The 19,218-nt window shown below is 39.7% G+C and overlaps 1 protein-coding gene across 1 annotated transcript in view; it reads right to left on the reverse strand.

Moving 5' to 3' along the window:
* The window catches only part of AP2B1 (adaptor related protein complex 2 subunit beta 1), a 122,372-nt gene that overhangs the window by 37,812 nt on the left and 65,342 nt on the right, over positions 1 to 19,218 (reverse strand). The window contains exons 15-18 of the mRNA XM_033847217.2: positions 7,403 to 7,444; positions 6,407 to 6,553; positions 3,338 to 3,483; positions 173 to 302 (exon numbers count right to left, since the gene is read on the reverse strand). Coding sequence (XP_033703108.1) covers positions 173 to 302; positions 3,338 to 3,483; positions 6,407 to 6,553; positions 7,403 to 7,444 — 465 coding nt within the window. The remainder of the gene's footprint in view (positions 1 to 172; positions 303 to 3,337; positions 3,484 to 6,406; positions 6,554 to 7,402; positions 7,445 to 19,218) is intronic.

The following is a 19,218-nucleotide window of genomic DNA, read 5'->3' on the forward strand; positions in this document are numbered from 1 at the left end:
GTCAATGAGTGACTTCTGTGTGTATTTTTAATGAAAAATAAAAGTCTTCTCCACAGATTTATTTCAAACCCTATTCCATGACCAAATCTAATATAAGAAAGAGAGGGGTTGCTTTACAGATAACATTGGCAAGACATAAACCTGCACCCCCTGAGTGAAGTAAAAGTCTAACCTGCAGGTTGTTCAGAGGCTCCATCTTCATGACTGGGCCCAAGGTGTTGAGAGGCAGGGAGACATCAATGCTCTGGTTTGGCATCAGTGGTGTATGGATGGCCAGAGGAGTGCTGGGGATGACACCAAAGCTAGGAGAGGGGATGAAGAAATCCCAGAGGTTAATCAGGAGGCAGGATTTAGTCACGTCTTTAGGTTTCAATGGCTTTTTACTCCATTTGAAGGAAACAAATTCTAATTTGCTGTAACACTAGTTACAACATAACCTCTTTTTTCCATTAAGAAGATTTGAGGAAGGAGAAAACATTCATAAGCACAGAACTGGTTTGCTAATGCTCTGATTCTGAAAGTTTCTTATGTTTATCATGCCACTAGAGGGACAGGTTTGATAAGCATCTTTTTCTTATACATCTTCCTTTAGATAATCTTTGGGAGAAAGAACACTTAAGAATACCCACCCTGTAAAGTATAATGATATTATTTCACTTGCTTGATAACCTGCCTGATCAGACCAGAGGATGATTTACTGGTAACTCTCATTTTCTTTCTTCTTTATTTACTTACACAGGATACGATCATTGGGAAAGAGCCAGTCTAAGTAAAGCAGAGTTGATTGGCTTAAACATTCCAAACAACACCCCAAAGGATAAACTGCAGACTCAAATCTGGCCACTTTCTTCACCTAAGGCAGGCAGTGAGTACCCACCAGTTTGACTTCTCAGAGAAGCCTGCCTAATAATAATACAAGAATAGTAAAGAGATGGGAAAAGCCTGAGTCTGAAGTTACAAAAAAACCCAAAAATATATGAGGGAAGACGGACATGTCTTATGTCTCAGAAACATAAGAATACAATTTTAAAAAGATGGAGCAGAAAGGGAAAAGTAGGCCCATAGGTATAACAAATAAACAACTTAATGATATAAATTTATAATGAATTTATGTTCTAATGAGCCTCAGGAAGGAAGATGGGATTTTAATATTTATAAAATAATTATTGAGTTTATATAGGTAGTATCAATTTCAAGAGTCACAGACTAGCAGAAGAAACATTTTCCTTTTTGTAGATAAACTACACTTTAGAGTTCCAAATGCAATAAAGAAATGATTTTGAGTAGACACATCACTCATTTTGGTATCAACGTTTATGGGTCAGAAAACCCTTTTGCCCTTTTGATCTTGCTCTCATTATTTATCTATGTGGAAAAACATAAGGAATCTAAAAAAAAAGGCTACTAGAACTAATAAGTAAGTTTAATGAAGTTTCAAGATACAAGTTCAATGTACAAAAATCAGTTGTATTTCTATATACTAGCAACAACCAAAAACTAAAATATGCTTCTTACTATAACATCAAAACTATAAGGCACTTAAATGTGACAAAAGATGTGCAAGATCTGTACACGAAAATTTATAAAACACTGCAGAGAGAAGTTAAGGATGACCTAGATAAATGGGGAGACACGCTATGCTAACGGATTAGAAGACTCAATATTGTTTGATGCCAATTCTTCCTCAAACTGATCTGCACATTCACTGCACTCTCAAGCAAAATTCCAGCAGGCAAAAGACCTAGGATTGCCAAAACAATTTTTGAAAAAGAACATACATAGTAGGAGGGTTTATACTATCTGACTTCAAGACTTACTACGGAAAAAAAGTTTACTTTGACTCTTACTTTACACATATTATCTCACCAAAAGTACCTCAAAGTGAATTCTAAAAGGTAAAGGTAGGAGCTAAATCTATTAACAATTCTATTAAAAACATTTTAAAAAAATTGTAACTGTGGGTCAGGCAAAGATTTGTTGAACAGAACACAAAAAGCAAAAGACATTAAAAGGAAAAAATTATAAAGTAAACTTTATTTAAATAAAAAACTTGGGCTTCCCTGGTGGCGCAGTGGTTAAGAATCCTCCTGCCAATGCAGGGGACACAGGTTCAATCAATCCCTGGTCCAGGAAGATCCCACATGCTGCGGAGCAACTAAGCCCGTGAGCCACAACTACTGAGCCTGCGCTCTAGAGCCTGAGAGCCACAACTACTGAGCCCACATGCCACAACTATTGAAGCCCGCGTGCCTAGAGCCCATGCTCCACAACAAGAGAAGCCACTGCAATGAGAAGCCCGCACACCTCAACGAAGAGTAGTAGCCTCTGCTCACGGCAACTAGAGAAAGATGGCACGCAGCAACGAAGACCCCATGCAGCCAAAAAAAAAAAAAAACAACAGTGTATATGTGTCAATTGCAATCTCCCTAAAAAAAATAAATAAATAAAACAAAAAATAAAAAACTTGTTCTTTGAAAAATACTGTTAAGAAAATAAGGCAAGCCATAGACTGGGAGAAAATATTTGCAAGACATATCTGACAAAGGACTTGTATCCAGAATATATAAAAAACTTTATTACTTGATAATAAGACAATTAAAAAGAAAAAGGAACAATTTGAGCAGATACTTCACCAAAGAAGATATAAGAATGGTCAATAAGATTATGAAAAGAATGCTCAATATCACTAGTCATTAGGGAAATTCAAGTTAAAATGAGATACTGCTATACATGTATAAGCATGGCTGGCATTGGTAAGAGTATGGAACAGCTGGAACATTCACACTTATTACCATATGACCCAGCAATACCACTGCTAGGTATTTATCCAGGAAAAATGAAAACATATATCCACACAAAGACCTGTACATGAATATTCACAGGCGCTTTAGTCAAAAAAGATAAAACTGGAAACAATCCCCAGTTCCACCAACTGGTGAAAGTGTAAACAGATCACGGTATAAGCATCGACGGAGTACTACTCAGTAAAACAGAACAGACTGCTGAAACGTCTCAAAGCGTTATGCTAAGTGAAAGAAACCAAATGCAAAAGACTCCATACTACGTGATTTCATTTACGAAACATTATAGAAAAGGTATGATTATAATGGCAAAGACAGTTTTCTTATTCCATATGGATGAGTTTTCCCAGCAAAATTCCCTAGGGCCTCCAGTGTTGAAGCTGACCACTGAACAGATGTGCAACAGCCTCCACTCACTCTACCTCAAACATCTGCCAACACGAGAGTTTTTACCCACTGCTAAATAGAACACTCTCTTGTTGGACACAAAGTACACTGCTGTCTCAGGATCGAGCTGGGGAACTCAGATTTCTTACCTATTCTTGTTAAACTGAATTGCAAAGTCTGTCATGTGCTGCAAAGCTTTGTTGGTGAAGTTCATTTCCATATAGATGTGCCCTTGGCGGTGAGTAAATGTTCCCGAAATCTCCAGGCCCTTAGCCTTTACTGCAGGCAGCCAGACCTGAAACACAGTATAAAGCCCAATGAAACCAGACAGGACGCTTCTGAATAAAGATGAAATTAAGATTTCACTTCCTTAGGCAACTAAGGTGATTTTTATACCATAAATACCAAGCCAAATGCAAAAGGCTCTGGATAAAGTCATATTTGCTGAATTTTGAGATCATTCTCAACTATTTAAGAACCAAAAAGAACCCACCAAAAATCAAAAAAAAACCCAAAAAAACCCCAAGCAAACAAAACAAAAACCCAACCCAAAACCAAAGCCAAAAACAAACAAACAAAGAAAAACAAACCCCAAAATAGCCTATGGGTAACCATGGCGAAAGGAGAAATTCCAATGAGCATAACATGGGGTTTCTTTGGTTAGTAGCTTTGGTAAAAGGCTTAAAAGGGCAAAAAACTGATCTAATGAAAATCGCATGTTTACAATATTTGAAGACTTTTAAAAATCATTACCAAATTCCTTATCAGCAATCTGTTAAGGGCAAGGACCATGTCTTATGTATATTTTTAACTCTCATTATAGTCTCTGGGAAATAGTAAGTATTCAGATGTCGTTTAAGTAATCTGAATGCCTATTTTCTCTATATAATTCATTCGTGACCCACCTCTGGCCCCAGAATCTGTGATACTCCTGGAGTGTACCAGTTTACATATATATATATATATAAACCAACAGGAATTCATGAACTGTCCTGACTAAAGACAGAATACCCATTAGTCAGTGGGTGGCTAGTAAACATGAGAATATACTCAACCACATTACAGGAAAAAAAGGAAAAAGAAAAGAAGAAAATGACACTATTTAATAGTACAAGATACTATTTTTCATCTATCAGAGGGTCAAAAATTCAAAAAGTCAGTAATACTCAGTGAAGGAGAATATAAGGAATCTGGCAATATTACATTCTGCTTTGGAGAACACAATTTGATGTCACCTTTTTGGAGGGTAAGCTGATAATGTCTTATTTTAAAAAAATAATTTATTGTTTTATTTTTGTCTGCGTTGGGTCTTAGTTGCAGCACACAGGAACTTCGTTGCGACAAGCAGGATCTTTTTGTTGCTGCACAGGCTCTTCACTGTGGCACGTGGGCTTCTGTCTAGTTGTGGTGTGTTGATCTCTCTCTCGTTGTGGAGCACAGGCTCCAGAGCGCATGGGCTCTGTAGTTTGTGGCACATGGGCTCTCTAGTTGAGGTGCGTAGGCTCAGTAGTTGTTGCATGCAGGCTCAGTAGCTGTGGTGCGTGGGATTAGCTGCCCGGTGGCATATGGGATCTTAGTTCCCCAACCAAGGATCGAACCTACGACCCATGCATTGGAAGGCGAATTCTTTACCACTGGACCACCGGGGAAGTCCCTGTAATGTCTTTTTCTTTTTTGCGGTACGAGGGCCTCTCACTGCTGTGGTCTCTCCCACTGCGGAGCACAGGCTCCGGACGTGCAGGCTCAGAGGCCATGGCTCACGGGCCTAGCGGCTCCACGGCATGTGGGATCCCCCCGGACCGGGGCACGAACCCGTGTCCCCTGCATCGGCAGGCGGACTCTCAACCACTGCTCCACCAGGGAAGCCCCTGTAATGTCTATTTTTAATGCTTAAATGATCAAGCACATTCCAAGTTTATCCTATAGATATGCTTACAAAAATATACCATGATACACATAAACAAGAATGTTCATGGTAACATCATAATAACAAAAAAGGGGGTGGGGATAGGACTAGATGAATAACCTAAATGTCCATCACCAGGAGAAAGATTAAATACGTTGTGGCACACATCAATAAAGTGGATACAGCCATTCAAAAGACTGTGGTAGAGAAAAAACAAGGTGCAAAACAGTATATCCCACTGACAGTATTTAAAGGATACAAACATACAGGTATATGCATGATCTTTCTTTCTTCTGAGAGGACACAGAAAAAGTTAATAGTGACTACTTATGGGGAAGTGGGGACAGAGGGAAACTTAATTTTCCACCTGATCTTTCTACATTATTTAAATTTGTCATTTCTAGGTATTACTGTAATGTTAGTAAACAAGTACGTTGCATAATCTCTTAATCAATTAAAAGTCTGTGGGGATAATATCCAATGCAGGAACCTTACAACAAAGCTACTAAGTTGTGCCAAAACACTATAGCTCAGTTTTGAATCATATTTCTGGTTACTCTACGTAATGGGTGTGTACACAAAGACAGGACTCCTGTGAAGGACAACTGGTTTACTATCTGCAGCAGGGATCCCCCACACTGAGCTGGTTGAGCAGGCAGAGAATTCAGAAAGCAACCAGGCGTGCTGCCCCTCAGAAAGGCAAAATTAAAAGAAACCTAGCTTAGCCTGGAAGGCACTATTCCCAAGGGCCGAAATATGCTTCATTTACAGGGAGTTTCCCCTTCCCCTTTTGAATTTCAGTCTGAGCATGACATCAAGTAAGGCTGAGACTAGAGGGACACCAATGACACTAACCTAAATCAAAACTCTAAAAAGGTGTAGTAAAATGCATGAAAACCAAATCTGAGCAATGGCACTCTAGAATCCATATGCAGTACCAATGGAAAAAGGAGAGTGGAAAGAATGCAAAGTAAAATGTTACTTCTCTATTACATCTCTTTCCTCCTGCTGTTGCTCTGTATATCACATCTACACTAGACTGACTCCAGTGTTGACAAGCTAGGCAATATTTCTAAACTAGAGAACAAATACTAAATGCTTAGTATTTCCAATTTTAAGTCTAATTATACAAATGGTTAATAAGGATGCTATGGTGCTTCCTATTGCTAGGTTTAAGGCCGCCTTTCATCCTCCTCGTAAATCCTCTAGAGAAAGAGCCCCAACCTTGGATTTATTATCAGTGAGAGTAACACAAATGTCAGATGCTAAATAATTCAGGTCCTGTCCACTAAGAAAGTGTTGTTTTACTTACAGCCTTAGGAGCCACATATCCACCAGGTGCCATGCCTATCCCCGTGGAGAGTTCAAATAGGTCATTCAGACCACTGCTGACCACAGCAGGAGTAGGTGAAGGAGCAAAGGTTGCAGGCACTGATGATGGGATGAAGGACTGTCCCACCTGCAGGGAATAAAAGGGAAGGGGAGCAGGGAGATCAGGAAGAATTCATTAATAGTCCTTAAAATGTTGCTATATATTTTAATAGTATTGATAAATCAATAAGAACACACCATAATTCCAATATTCTTAGGCGTTTAATTCGTATATTCTTTGTCCTTCAAATCATCATGGTTATTTTTCATCATTGAAAAGATACACACACTCTTTAGAAGTTCTATCAAGAGAGTCATCAGTAGGATCAGGAACACAGTGATCCAAAGTTTTTTATGTTTGTTTCCAATTTTAGCTTCCATGATTCTGTGCAAAAGGCCTACAGGTACCCTAATGAAGGGGGAATCTGTTTCTATAGGAAGAAGGAGAAGCATCCAACTTAGACAGCAGTTCCATTTCCACTTGGGCCCAGGCAAGTCTTATTTCCGCATTTAGGCATAAATATCTAGTAGGAAACTCTCCTGGGGGAGATGGATACTCACACCCCCCTAACTCACGTACGAGGAGAGTCTCACTCTGAGTCCAGCTGACGCTCAAGCTCTTTCTAGACGACAGAAAAGAGTATTCTCTCGTCAAGATGGGAGGTTCCATTTCCTTTAGCCCTTTAATGTCAGGAAGACAAAGAACTCTGTAGACACCAGAGCGCCAATCCCTAAAGAGACCCCTACACCACATGTGGTGTATGGTCCCAAAGAATCCAAGTAACCCTACGCTACTTTCTACTCTTCATACACTGCTACAGAGGTTCTGGTGTACAGGGCTAGATAGCAGCAGTGGCTGGTCTGAGAACGTGTGCATAGGAAAGGCATCAAACAGGGGGCAGTGCATCCCACGGTGAAAAAAACCGATGGCACTTACTGCCGGACTTCCTCCAATGCCCCCGCCAAGGTCACTGCCAAGCTGAAAGAGAGAAAGGAGAGAGAGGAGAGAAAGGTAGAGTTCATTTAGCTAAGTACTAGATGCCCATACAGAATCTGTAAATTGCTCTACCAAGTTGCGGGGAATACATGTTATTCAACTTGACTCCCAAAGCCTACAGAAATTCTAGATTGCAAAGAAATATAACCTAGGGGAACTGAGTAGGGGAAGTGATGGTGTGTGGGAGTTTTGAGAAAACGTGGAAAGAAGACGGAGCTGGGACATCTCAGGGATGTTTCAGATCCAATCTTTCCACTGGGGTACATAGGCACAAACCCAAACAGGATTTAAAGAGTTTACATATTCCAAGAAGCTATATCTCTAAGTCGTAATGTCCTGAATATGTTTTATTTTTTCTTTAAAAGGAAATTTAAGGGGGGGGAAAAAAAGAAAAACTAAAATATGTTTTGAACTACAAAACTTGCCGCCCCACTGAGTAAGTGGGAACCAAACCAGTAATGAGCTGCAATTTCAAGCTTCAAAAATTATAGCTTGAACAAGAGTGATTTTTAGAGTTTAGAACTCTCCTAAGAAAGCAAACGGCTGGGTTAGGAAGATATCCTATCTGGGTAGGAAATGCGAAGGCATGCAATTCCTCAAATCTCTCCCACAGTCAATACAGCTACGCAGAAATGCTGTGATTTATCTGGAGTAGATCATTTAAAAGGATGCTAACTATTGGAGAATTAGACTAATGCAATTAGCTAGGTGACAGGAAAATAATTCCACATGGTCTTACTTCTGCCTCTTTTTCCCGTCAGGGCTCTGATATAGTTCACCCTGAATTCCAGGACAAAAGCATTAAAGAAGAACTGAAGCTGAAAATAGCTAGCATGAAGAAACATAAAACACACATATCCACAACTAATGGTGCTGTTCAGAAAGCAAACAATACGCTTTTGTACTACGATTCTATACTGCTACTTCCCTAGTTCTCACTGTGCATCTAACATTCCCCTCTGAATCACCAAATGCCTTGTATGCTTTACAAAACACTGTTTCCTTTATTGTCTGTCATTTAGTGGTAGAAACTTGGAGAGCTCTAGGCTGTGGTTGTGTTAAAAAAAACAACAACAACAACTGTATTTGTCTTCAGGATTTGAGAGAGGGGATTTATTACCTTCTCAATGGACAGATAAATAAAACTGGGTTGCCAAAATCTCAAAAATAATATATATACTGAAAAATAATGGGACTTATTTCCACCACGACAGAACAAAAACCCCAGGCGTTTCATAACTGGCATAAATAAGCATGTTCTGCACTAAGCTACAGAACACTCCAAACCTCAAAGAACCAATATTTGCAAAGTCTGGTTCCTGAAGACTATTTACTGGTTGGACGTGGGGCGAGAAATCACAGGCATACAGATAAAAAGGTCATCACAACCAAGAATTCGAGTAACTGGAAAAGAATGACAGCAAACAGAAAAGATATTACACACCTACCTTCTCCCTGTTTCTAGAATAACACACATCCATAGCATGACATCTGAAAAGCATGAGATTCCTTTTATTCAAACACACACTCACATTTGCTGGACATAAGGTACTATGGGGACTATAAAGATGCCGGGCAATGAGGGGAAAACAATAGATGAACAAGATCCAGGCTTTGCAAACTGGCAAAAAAACAAAACACGAATGCAAAAACCATACAGAATATACTAAAGCAAAAAAAGAAAGTTCTGAATAGAAGAGCCTCCTTTTGGCTGAAGGATAATGAAAAGAAGCTTCAAAGACATGGTAGTGTGAAATTATAGAATGCAAAAATGGGGGAGGTTATTTCTCAAATAGCCTGAACAAAGGTTAAGAAGTAGGAATAAAAGCATGATCAAGAAGGATGAGTAGGGACTTCCCTGGTGGTCCAGTGGCTAAGACTCCATGCTCCCAATGCAGGGGATCCAGGTTCGATCCCTGGTCAGGGACTAGATCCCGCATGCTGCAACTAAGAGTTTGCATGCCGCAACTAAAGATCTCGCACACCACAACTAAAAGATTCCCTCATGCCGCAACGAAGATCCCACATGCCACAACGAAGATCCCGCATGCGGCAATGAAGATCCTGTGTAGCCAAATAAATAAATAAATAAATACTTTTTTTAAAAAAAAAAAGGAAGAAGGAGTAGTAGCCTAATTAGACTGGAGCACAGGGTAGATATGTGTTAAAAAAAAAAGTCAAAGAAAGTAAGTTTGCAAAGGCAAACTGATTATGGTTAAGTCTTTAGTTTTCAATTCCTCCATCACAAAAACCTGGAGGTTTCTTAGAGTAAGATTCAATCTTTCTAAGATTACTAATAACTACTTCAATTGTGTTCTATTAACTATGGTTTTCAACCTTAGACACACAATGGAATAAACCACCTGCGTGTGTATAACTGTGGGGAGGAGGGGGATTTTTAGAAGTACTGATGCCCGAGTCTCAATCCCAGCCATGGTGATTTAATTGTTCTGAGTTGTAGCCTGGACATCAGAATTTTAAAAAGCTGCCCTAGTGATTCTAATATACAGACAAGGTTGAAAATCACTGCCTTAGAGAATTAACTATGATCTGGAATCAGACAAGAATATATGCTCAGGAATTACTTTGGCACTAACTCCTGAATTGAAAAGGAAGCTAGAACTTAAGAAGAAAGAAAACCCCATTTATTTATTTTTAATAAATAAATAAATAAATTTTTGGCTGCGTTGGGTCTTCGTTGTGGTGCGCAGGCTTCTCATTGTGGTGGCTCCTCTTGTTATGGAGCACGGGCTCTAGGCACACGGGCTCTAGACACACGGGCTTCAGTAGTTGTGGCTCACGGGCTCTAGAGCCCAGGCTCAGTAGTTGTGGTACATGGGCTTAGTTGCTCTGCGGTATGTGGGATCTTCCCAGGCCAGGGCTTGAACCTGTGTCCCCTGCATTGGCAGGAGGATTCTTAACCACTGTGCCACCAGGGAAGTCCAAGAAAAACCCTTTCTAAGGAAGGGTATGATGCAGAATGTCTCACTTGTCCTGATGCTGGTTTTGATTTAGTTTTATGACTTTCTGATGGGCTTACACATCCTCCCCCCAGCCACTCTCCTCCCTTCTGGCCTATGTCACAACTGAAGCTTGAAAGAGATGGAATTCTTTATGGGCCTTGTTGGCACTCGACGGCAAGAAAGAAAAAACACACTGGAAGAGAAATGACAGTATTATCAAATATGCTACATTCAATAAAAGGCATTGAGAAAAGGCACTCACTAGTGGTGTTATTTCCAAAGGAAATAAAGCCCATTTATAGCCCTTATTTTCTTAGATTTCATTCTTATTATACATGAGTATTATATGAATATTATCTTAGCTGGACAGGATCTAAATGTACTCCCACCCCCTCCCCCCTACCATGCTGCTTGTCAATTTTATTCAAAAACATGTAAGAGAAACTAAAAAGTAATTCTGATACTCCTTTGTTTATGTTCAGCTTATCAAATACAACTCAGCTGCAACCCACAATCAAGAACTCTTGATCTTACAGAGACAGAATCCAAAGGGTGTTAGAGACATGCAGCCAGAAATATAAAGGTTCACATAACTGTGCTATGTCCAGAGAGCAAAAGGAAAGGACAATTTCAATATGTTTTCTAACTAGCAGAACTATAGCTTACTCAGACTTTATTCAGCATCTTTCCTTCTGACTGAAAAGTTTCTAAGGGAGGTTATCATCTTCCTCTCTGAAAATATGACACAGGTGACAGCACAGTGTTGGGCAAGAGTAACTAACAGGGAGATGTCAGCAAGGATGGGAGCCAATTCCCCAGTAAGGGCCTCTCCTATCTACAGGGACAAGCAGGATGATGCAGATATTAATCGAGGAGGGGGCGGGGAAGGCAAGAAAGCTTAACAAAACACAGCAATGTCGTTGTCATGTTGGCCTGAACTAGCCACTAACCATTTCAGTTCAGTTGCTGATATCATCTGGAGTCAGACAAGATTCATCTGTTTGGTAATACTTACTAATCAGGTAGGGTACAAAATCACTCAAACTGGACTAGTAAAATTTCAGTGATATCTATTATCCAGTAAGCTGGGAGAGGTGAGTGAAAAGTGCCAGAGGCATAAGGCATGGCTTTAATCTCAATCTTAGGTGTCAAAATACTGTGTACGTTTTAAGTGTCTTTTGGAGCTGTCCATTTCCCGTTAATCCCTGGACTGCCTTAATGAGGCCGCTCTTTTCTCCACGAAGGAAATAATGTCAACTACAGACCAACTAAATCAGGATATAGGAAGATGAAGGAGAGGTGCCAATTTCAGGAAAAGAACACTTCAAATGCTGAAAACTGAGCAGAATTTTCCTACAGGTCCATAGCTGATACCCAAGTCTAAAATTTCTGCTAGTGGTAAAGATTCCCCAGCCCCCAATCTAAATCACATTAAACGGCACTAAGAATAACATTAACATTTCGCTACTGCCACAGAGTGGGTGCTTTATCATGCCTGAAGAAGTGCTGAAATAGGTTCAGTTCATGTTGAACTAGGGAGATGTGTCGCTGCACTGTTCATTCAGTAATTGGATGGAAAGTAGTGATTTCATGGTGACTTATTTTATGGGCTAAGGGAATTTCAGCACGGTTGCATGAGCTCTGCTGCAGAACCAGGCTGAGTCAAAAGTTTGAGAGCTGAGTCTGCATACCAAAAGGAATTACCTTCATCCAATGGCAACATGCTACAAAAGCAGAAGTACAGAGAAAGAACTCAAGACTGAGGTTCTGTAAGGGACCAAGTCTGCCTGACTCCAAGAAAAGGAAAAGCCTTGACATGGCCACCAAGCAGACCGAAAACAAAACAAGAACAACAACAACAAAAAACCCCACATGGGATTTCCCTGGTGGTGCAGTGGTTAAGAACCCGCCTGCCAATGCAGGGGACATGGGTTCAATCCCTGATCCGGGAAGATCCCACATGCCACGGAGCAACTAAGCGCGTGTGCCACAACTACTGAGCCTGCGCTCTACAGCCCGCGAGCTACAACTACTGAGCCCAAGTGCCACAACTACTGAAGCCCGCACGCCTGGAGCCCGTGCTCCGCAACAAGAGAAGCCACCGCAGTGAAAAGCCCGCGTACCACAACGAAGAGTAGCCCCCACTCGCCACAACTAGAGAAAGTCCCTGCGCAGCAACAAAGACCCAATGCAGCCAAAAATAAATAAACAAATAAAAATAAAATTAAATGCAAAAACCCAACCCCCCCACAAATGTTCACAATCACTGCTCTGGGTTAGCTAGCCCCTTTGAGGTCCATCTGACCAGTCTAAAATATACCTGTCTGCTTCTGAAACTGGAGCTGAGTATCTGAAGACATTCTCTTAATTAGAGGTGTAGATCTTAAGCTCACACATTTCTTTGCTCCTGTCTAGAATTATCACCTCCTTTATTTGACACTTTCCAGAACTGATTTAATTGAAGGGAGTCTAAGGAATGCTTTAGGTCATATAGCTCTGCTAGTTAGGAGTCAAAACAGAATGATGTAAAAATAGTACACAATGATTCCGATCACAAACAAAACTTATACCAAAATCCTACTGGTGTCAGAAACATCAGTCTGTGTTTTTCCTATTAGCTTTTAGATTTTAGAAGGCACACACTATCTTCTAGGTAAAAGTATGGTTTTCCAACTGCTGGGCTACAAATTTTAATTTAATCTTCAAAAAGCTATTTAGAAAAGCACCATAAAATATAACTAATCAAATTGGTGAAAAGAATAGGTAACCATGCAAAAGCTATTAGACAAACTCATGGTGAGAATAGACTTCATGTGGAATAGCATAAATGAGTTGAGATCATACAAAATCATCAGAAGACTCCTTAACTTGAAGGGAAAAAAGTCTTACATCAACGGAAAAATAGGGAGATATAATAGATTACTTCCTGAGATGGGACAGGGAATAGAATGTGACAGAAAGTCCTTAGAATGGCCACTGTTGGTCTCTTAGGTCAGATATAACTCAATGTTCAAGGCAGTAAAAATTCACAGGAGAAGCTCTGCATCCTGTCTCATTTTCCTTTGCAGTAATTACTACCTATGTACTTGTTTGTCATTCGTCTCCCCTCACTAGAATGTATGTTTGTAAGGACTCGCCACAACTATATTCCCAGTACATAGAATAGAGCCTGACAAGGAATAAGCACTCAAATATTTACTGAGTGAATGCATTTCCATATAAGCACCACTATGGCAGTATTATTTCTTGGGGAGACAATTTGGAAATGAATCATTTTATTGGTGAAAATTATCACAAAATGGACAGAAGGCTGACAAAACTGTTTCCCCAACTGACTTAAGAGCACCATATCTGCATCAACACTGCCAACACATATGAATACAACCAATTAGAGGAAAAAGTGACCCCACCCCCTCCGTTCCCACCCCAAGGCCAAAGATCTTTCTAGAAAGGAAATGTATTGTCTGAGTGGTTTTGATTGCCAGTTTTCAGCACAAGAATGTCCTGTGCATCATTTATTTGCCTTGAAAGTACTTGCTTTATATCACAATTCACCACCAAATAGATGGGAACACAGGATTTTGTGGCTCTACCTGAAAGCAATCTTATTCCTTTTGCTGCGAGACAGATGTGTAAACTTATCCAATCCCTCTCCTCATTAATGAATAAACTTCTAAAGTCTTTCTCAAACTTTCAAGTGCCTCCTAATGATAAGCTAGCCCAAACTCACACACAGGGCATCTGGGAGGTATAGCATGGAGAGGCCTAGGGCAAACAAGCCTTGTGTTTTATCTTGAACATTCATGCAATTTTACATTCTAAGCTGTAATACAGTGTGTTTACATTCCTTACCATCAAGTAAGACTGACACTGCAAGATGATGAACCAGGTTTATCCTGCAGCTTCAAATGCACCCTGTACTCTGCTGTGTACTCCAGAGACTGTGTACCCTAGTCTGAGAAGGACCAAAGTTAAGTGAGACTGAATTCTATTCTGGAAAATGACAATAACAAAAAAACTGGAGGAATCACAGGACAGTGGAAAAGTGCGTATAAACTTTAAAGTTTTGAAGAAGTCTGGGTTCAAAATCCTGACTCTGAGTCTTACTTGCTATGCAACCTTCAGTTTTTTTGTAAAATGGGACCCAATGCCAATTACCTTGCAGACTTATTTTGAGGATTAGGAATTATAAAAGTTCTAGCACAGAGACTGGCACAGAAATAGGCACTCAGTATTTGGTAATTATTCCCAACACTGCCAGAGGCCAGCCTTCACTAAATCTATGCATTGATAAAAAAGACAGTGGTTACAAGAGCCACTGAAGAATTTACCAGGCAAAATTAGGCTACAACTTACAAAACTGTCTTCACAAGACTACCAACTCTAAAAGTTAAGCTCTTAAATCACAGCAACTCTTTTCCAGAGGAAGAGATATGAAGATGCAAAACTAGTATGTACAATGGATTTCCCACGGGCTAAAAAAACCCTCAAAATCATTACTACAATAGTTCATGAGCTGAAATATCTGGAAGGTAAAAACCTGTAAGAAACAGGGTAGGAGGTTCTGAAAAACATACACTGGAGTCAGGAGAAGGCAGTTTCTCCTCTCTTCTACTCCATCCTAGCTGGGCACACTGAAGCACATATCTCTGGCAGGAAATCCTTCGTCAGCACACAGAAAGGGCACTCTGGATAATGCTTCCTTTCTATTCTTGATGCACAATAGCACCATTTTTCTAAATAGAATAATGCACAGCACCTTGGATAAACAGAAGGCCGTAATTTAGCCAAGGCCTGACAGTCTGTTGACAGTCTGAAAGTAATGGCAACAAATAACTGAGATTCAATTATTACTCTAGCGATCCTCAGCGATGTCAGACTCATTAGCAGATGGTATATCTTTATAACATGTATGCAAGATTTACATACTGCCTGCCGGGTCACCTCTCACACTACACCAAACCAGAAGGATCTGCACCACCGTCAGAAATGTCACACTACCCAAGATGAGCAGTTTCTTAGATTTGGTAGCAGGGGCGTAAAAAGACACCTGTACTGCTTCTAAAACAAAGAAACAAAAACTCCAATAACATTTAAATAGTATACTATATTGCTCTATACACAGATCAGAGTTTTATTACCTGAATTCATTCCACATCAAGGTGACAGTTAAGTTTACACTAACGGGAGAAGGAAACTATCTACATTTAGGCAAAAGAGAATACACTAAAGGGCAAGCAAAAACTAAGGAGGAAAGTGAAGAGTATGTAGGAAATCCATTTTGATTTGAGTTTTGTGATGAAGAAGCAACATTTTTACAAATCTGAAGCTCTGCCTACATCAGTGATTTTCAAAGGTACCTGTCTCCAAAAATAAACAAAAAACCAAACAACGAAAAACACCATCTAAGAGTCACCTGGGAATAGTGTGCACGTGTGTGTGTGTTTTTTACATCATAGCAATATACCTACTTCACTCTCTTTGGTTCAAGAATCACAGTTGTTATATATGAGTCACGATTATTGATGGAAGAAGGCTGGAGCCTTCAGGTAGCTTGTGACAAATAATAATAATGAATAAATAAATTGATAAGTATTTCCTGAATGACAGTTCTAGAAAAGTCACAACTCACTAAATCTCAAAACTTCACAAGTGCAATGATGAAAGAGGGCAAACAAGATCTAATGGGAGGGTCACCAGGATGTGAAAATGGAAGAGTAATATTATCCTCTAGTGAATATCAAGTTTTAAAACAGAGGAACAGAAAATGGGTAGATAATCCAAAATACAAGACAATTTTCAGTCTCCAATTATGGAACATGAGCAAGGGTGAGAAGAACCCTGGGAATGAGCAACTAAATCTAGATCGGTCAAATTCAACTCTTGGCCAATTTCTGGTAGGCTGGATCACCTAAGAGCAAACCACAACAGGAAAATGTCCTGGGGTCAGGGGGTGAGGGTGTGCAGGGGTAGGAGGCAGAACAAAGGTAAAGTCAGAGAGGTCTGTTTTGTAGGAGGTGCCAGGGGCTCACCAAAATATAATTCTTCTGTGGAAATCACTGCCTTGGTTTAAAGATCAATTTTGTAACATCTCTACCTAACTTCACCTGGAGCTTCATTTGGCTCAATATTCTCAGTCTTGGCTGCAAAATTAAAATAACTTCGATTTTTTAAAAAAAATACCAATGTCTAAGGTCCTGTCTCCCAGAAATTCCATTTAATTGCTCTAGGGTTGGGTCCAAACGCTGACAATATATATTTTTAAATACCAGTTATGCAGCTAGAGTGAGAACCACAAAGCTTGAAATAAAAGGTTAGTAGCTGCCACGCTTCATTAGCAGCACACCACTGACCTCTACGGGTAAGGTTCTGTTAGAAACCAGTGATAAAAGCAGCAAAAACGCTGCTGGGAGCTGTTCTGAGATGAACACCACGTAACCTGAGTGCTGCTTGCCAGACAATCACATAACTCTAATCCAGGCCATATTTTAAACGGGGACCTGGGTCAAATTCTACCACACCCAGCAACATTCTTCTTCCTAGAGAGTGAAAGACAGACCTTTAACAAAATAATTTCAAGAGTTTCTTGCCCTCTCTCAATCTGAGGCAGAGTAGGAGCCCTCTTTCCAGGAGTGTGTTTACTACTGAAGCCAAGAGAACAAGGCATCTGGGTTTACCAACAGCTATTCAAACACTAAAGTGAACTGGTTCACAGTGATCACAGATACTCTATGTCTTTACTATGCAAAATGTGGTCTACAGACCTGGGTGTTTGTTAGAAATGCAAACTCCTAGGTCTCACCCCAGAGCAACAAGAATCTATCTGTCTTGTTCAAGATCTCCAGTTGATTTATGTACACATTAGCTTGAGAAGCACTGCTGTAAGGCAACAATTCATTCAAGAAACAGCACTATCTGTATAGACTAAGTAAAAACTTTGAGAACGATTTTCCTCTTTAAATTAGATAATTTACGTAAGAACAATAAAAGCATTTTAAAACTGGCATAGACTACTGCTGCCACAGAAACTCGTCATTCACACAGCCAGATTTAGGCCTCTTCCTTGTGATATTCTCTTAAAAGGAATCTTGGTTCTTTGAGTGATATATATTTAACTACATACAGATCCAAAGCAAAAAGAAGGGCTTTTACTCCTCATTTTGATTTCTGGGACATATTTATATCACAGAATAAGCTGAAGAAACCTGCATGTAAACACTTTCTGGGGCTATAACGCCAATTATACCATTTTAAATCCCAAAGTCAGAATAAGCTAAAATTTAGAGTTACACAGAAACATTACTGGGCCTACCTAGCAAAGGCTGTATAATATTTTGAAATCCAATTATAAAAACAATTTATTCTCCACCCCAAAGAGAATATCCTTTGCAAAAAAAGAAAATGAAAAAAGGCCCATGTGTGACTTGGGCTACTACAATCTGAGAAAGTTCTAATTGTTTTTCTATCTGATGTAAACTTGCCAGAATTCTGACACATGACTGGATTAGCTGTGTAAAATATAAGGAGAAAACTCACTAGTTTTAAGGGCCAGCAAGAGCTGATACAAAGCCAAATGGAAATAACATGTTTCTTTCCCTTCCATGCTAAAGTGGGTTAAGAAACAAGACGACAGAATCCTGGGCCAGTCAACATCAAAATATAGAGCCTCTTTCTCCCCTCCATCCTTCAAACTTAATTTCTTTGTCTTCTTGGGTTCAGCAAGTCCACTATGTCGTAAACCACTAGGGAAATAAGCAGGGTTGGTAAGGCATAACCGTGGGGAGGATGTAACATTTAACTTGTAGCTCATGTGTCAACAGAATAGGATGAGCTATTTCAGTGTTTATAAGGGATTTCTGAGAGTCTCCATGAATATTTCAATATTCATTTGTCAGTCTCCTGAGTCTATAAAGGAGGTTATACAGCAACGCAGGATATCACACGAGGAAGCTATTCAGTCAACTCTATTCATTAGAGATATGAAAATGAAAAGCAAATGCTTTTATTCCCAAGGAAGACAAAAGCAGTGCTCATTTGTGTCACCATTAGCTAGAGTCCAGAGCTTGGTCGGTGTATAGACTCTGGAAGCAGTGACTTCCATTAGTAAAATGCATCACCCACAAAGATATGACGGTAACCCTATCTCCTTAGGCTCTCTGTCAGCTAAAAGTAAATGTACCTGTACCAGCTGGCATAAATCCTAGACATAATACTGCTCGTAAAGTAGAAGAGAAAATGCCAGTGTATGAAGCAGAAAGTAAGGTCGTTTTGTTTATGTAATCTCTAAGACATATGTATTTTTGTATCTATGGCATTGCCTTCCAATTTCTGATGCTGGGAAATAAATCAGTTTGTTGGGCATATTTATAGTCATCAGGTTGATGAACAACTTATTTTCAAGTGTTCAGCTAAAAAAGCCCCTCTAATTCCACCACAGTTAAGTATCTAATTTGCAGGGAGCCGTGTGATGAGACCTGCTATTTTTCTGGCCTTCTCTACACAGATGGAAGGTCATCCTTAATATTTCTCATTTATCTTTTACAGCAACAGTAACTAATTGGCTTCCACTGGTGGCACATATTCACAGATACTCTGGACATTGGAGCCTTTTAGTATTAGAATCCTGGAAGCTAATTAAATTGGAAGTATGACAGGGTGGAGTGGGGGGGTGTGGATGGAAAAGGGGAAAAAAGAACCAATCAAGAAGTACTTCTCAACTATAAGTAAGATACATTTAAAATAAAAACACAAATGGCTCCAATGAACCTTTTGGAATTAGACAAGGCATAAGCC

This window comes from Tursiops truncatus, chromosome 20, assembly GCF_011762595.2.
Source record: "Tursiops truncatus isolate mTurTru1 chromosome 20, mTurTru1.mat.Y, whole genome shotgun sequence".
NCBI lineage: Eukaryota > Metazoa > Chordata > Mammalia > Artiodactyla > Delphinidae > Tursiops > Tursiops truncatus.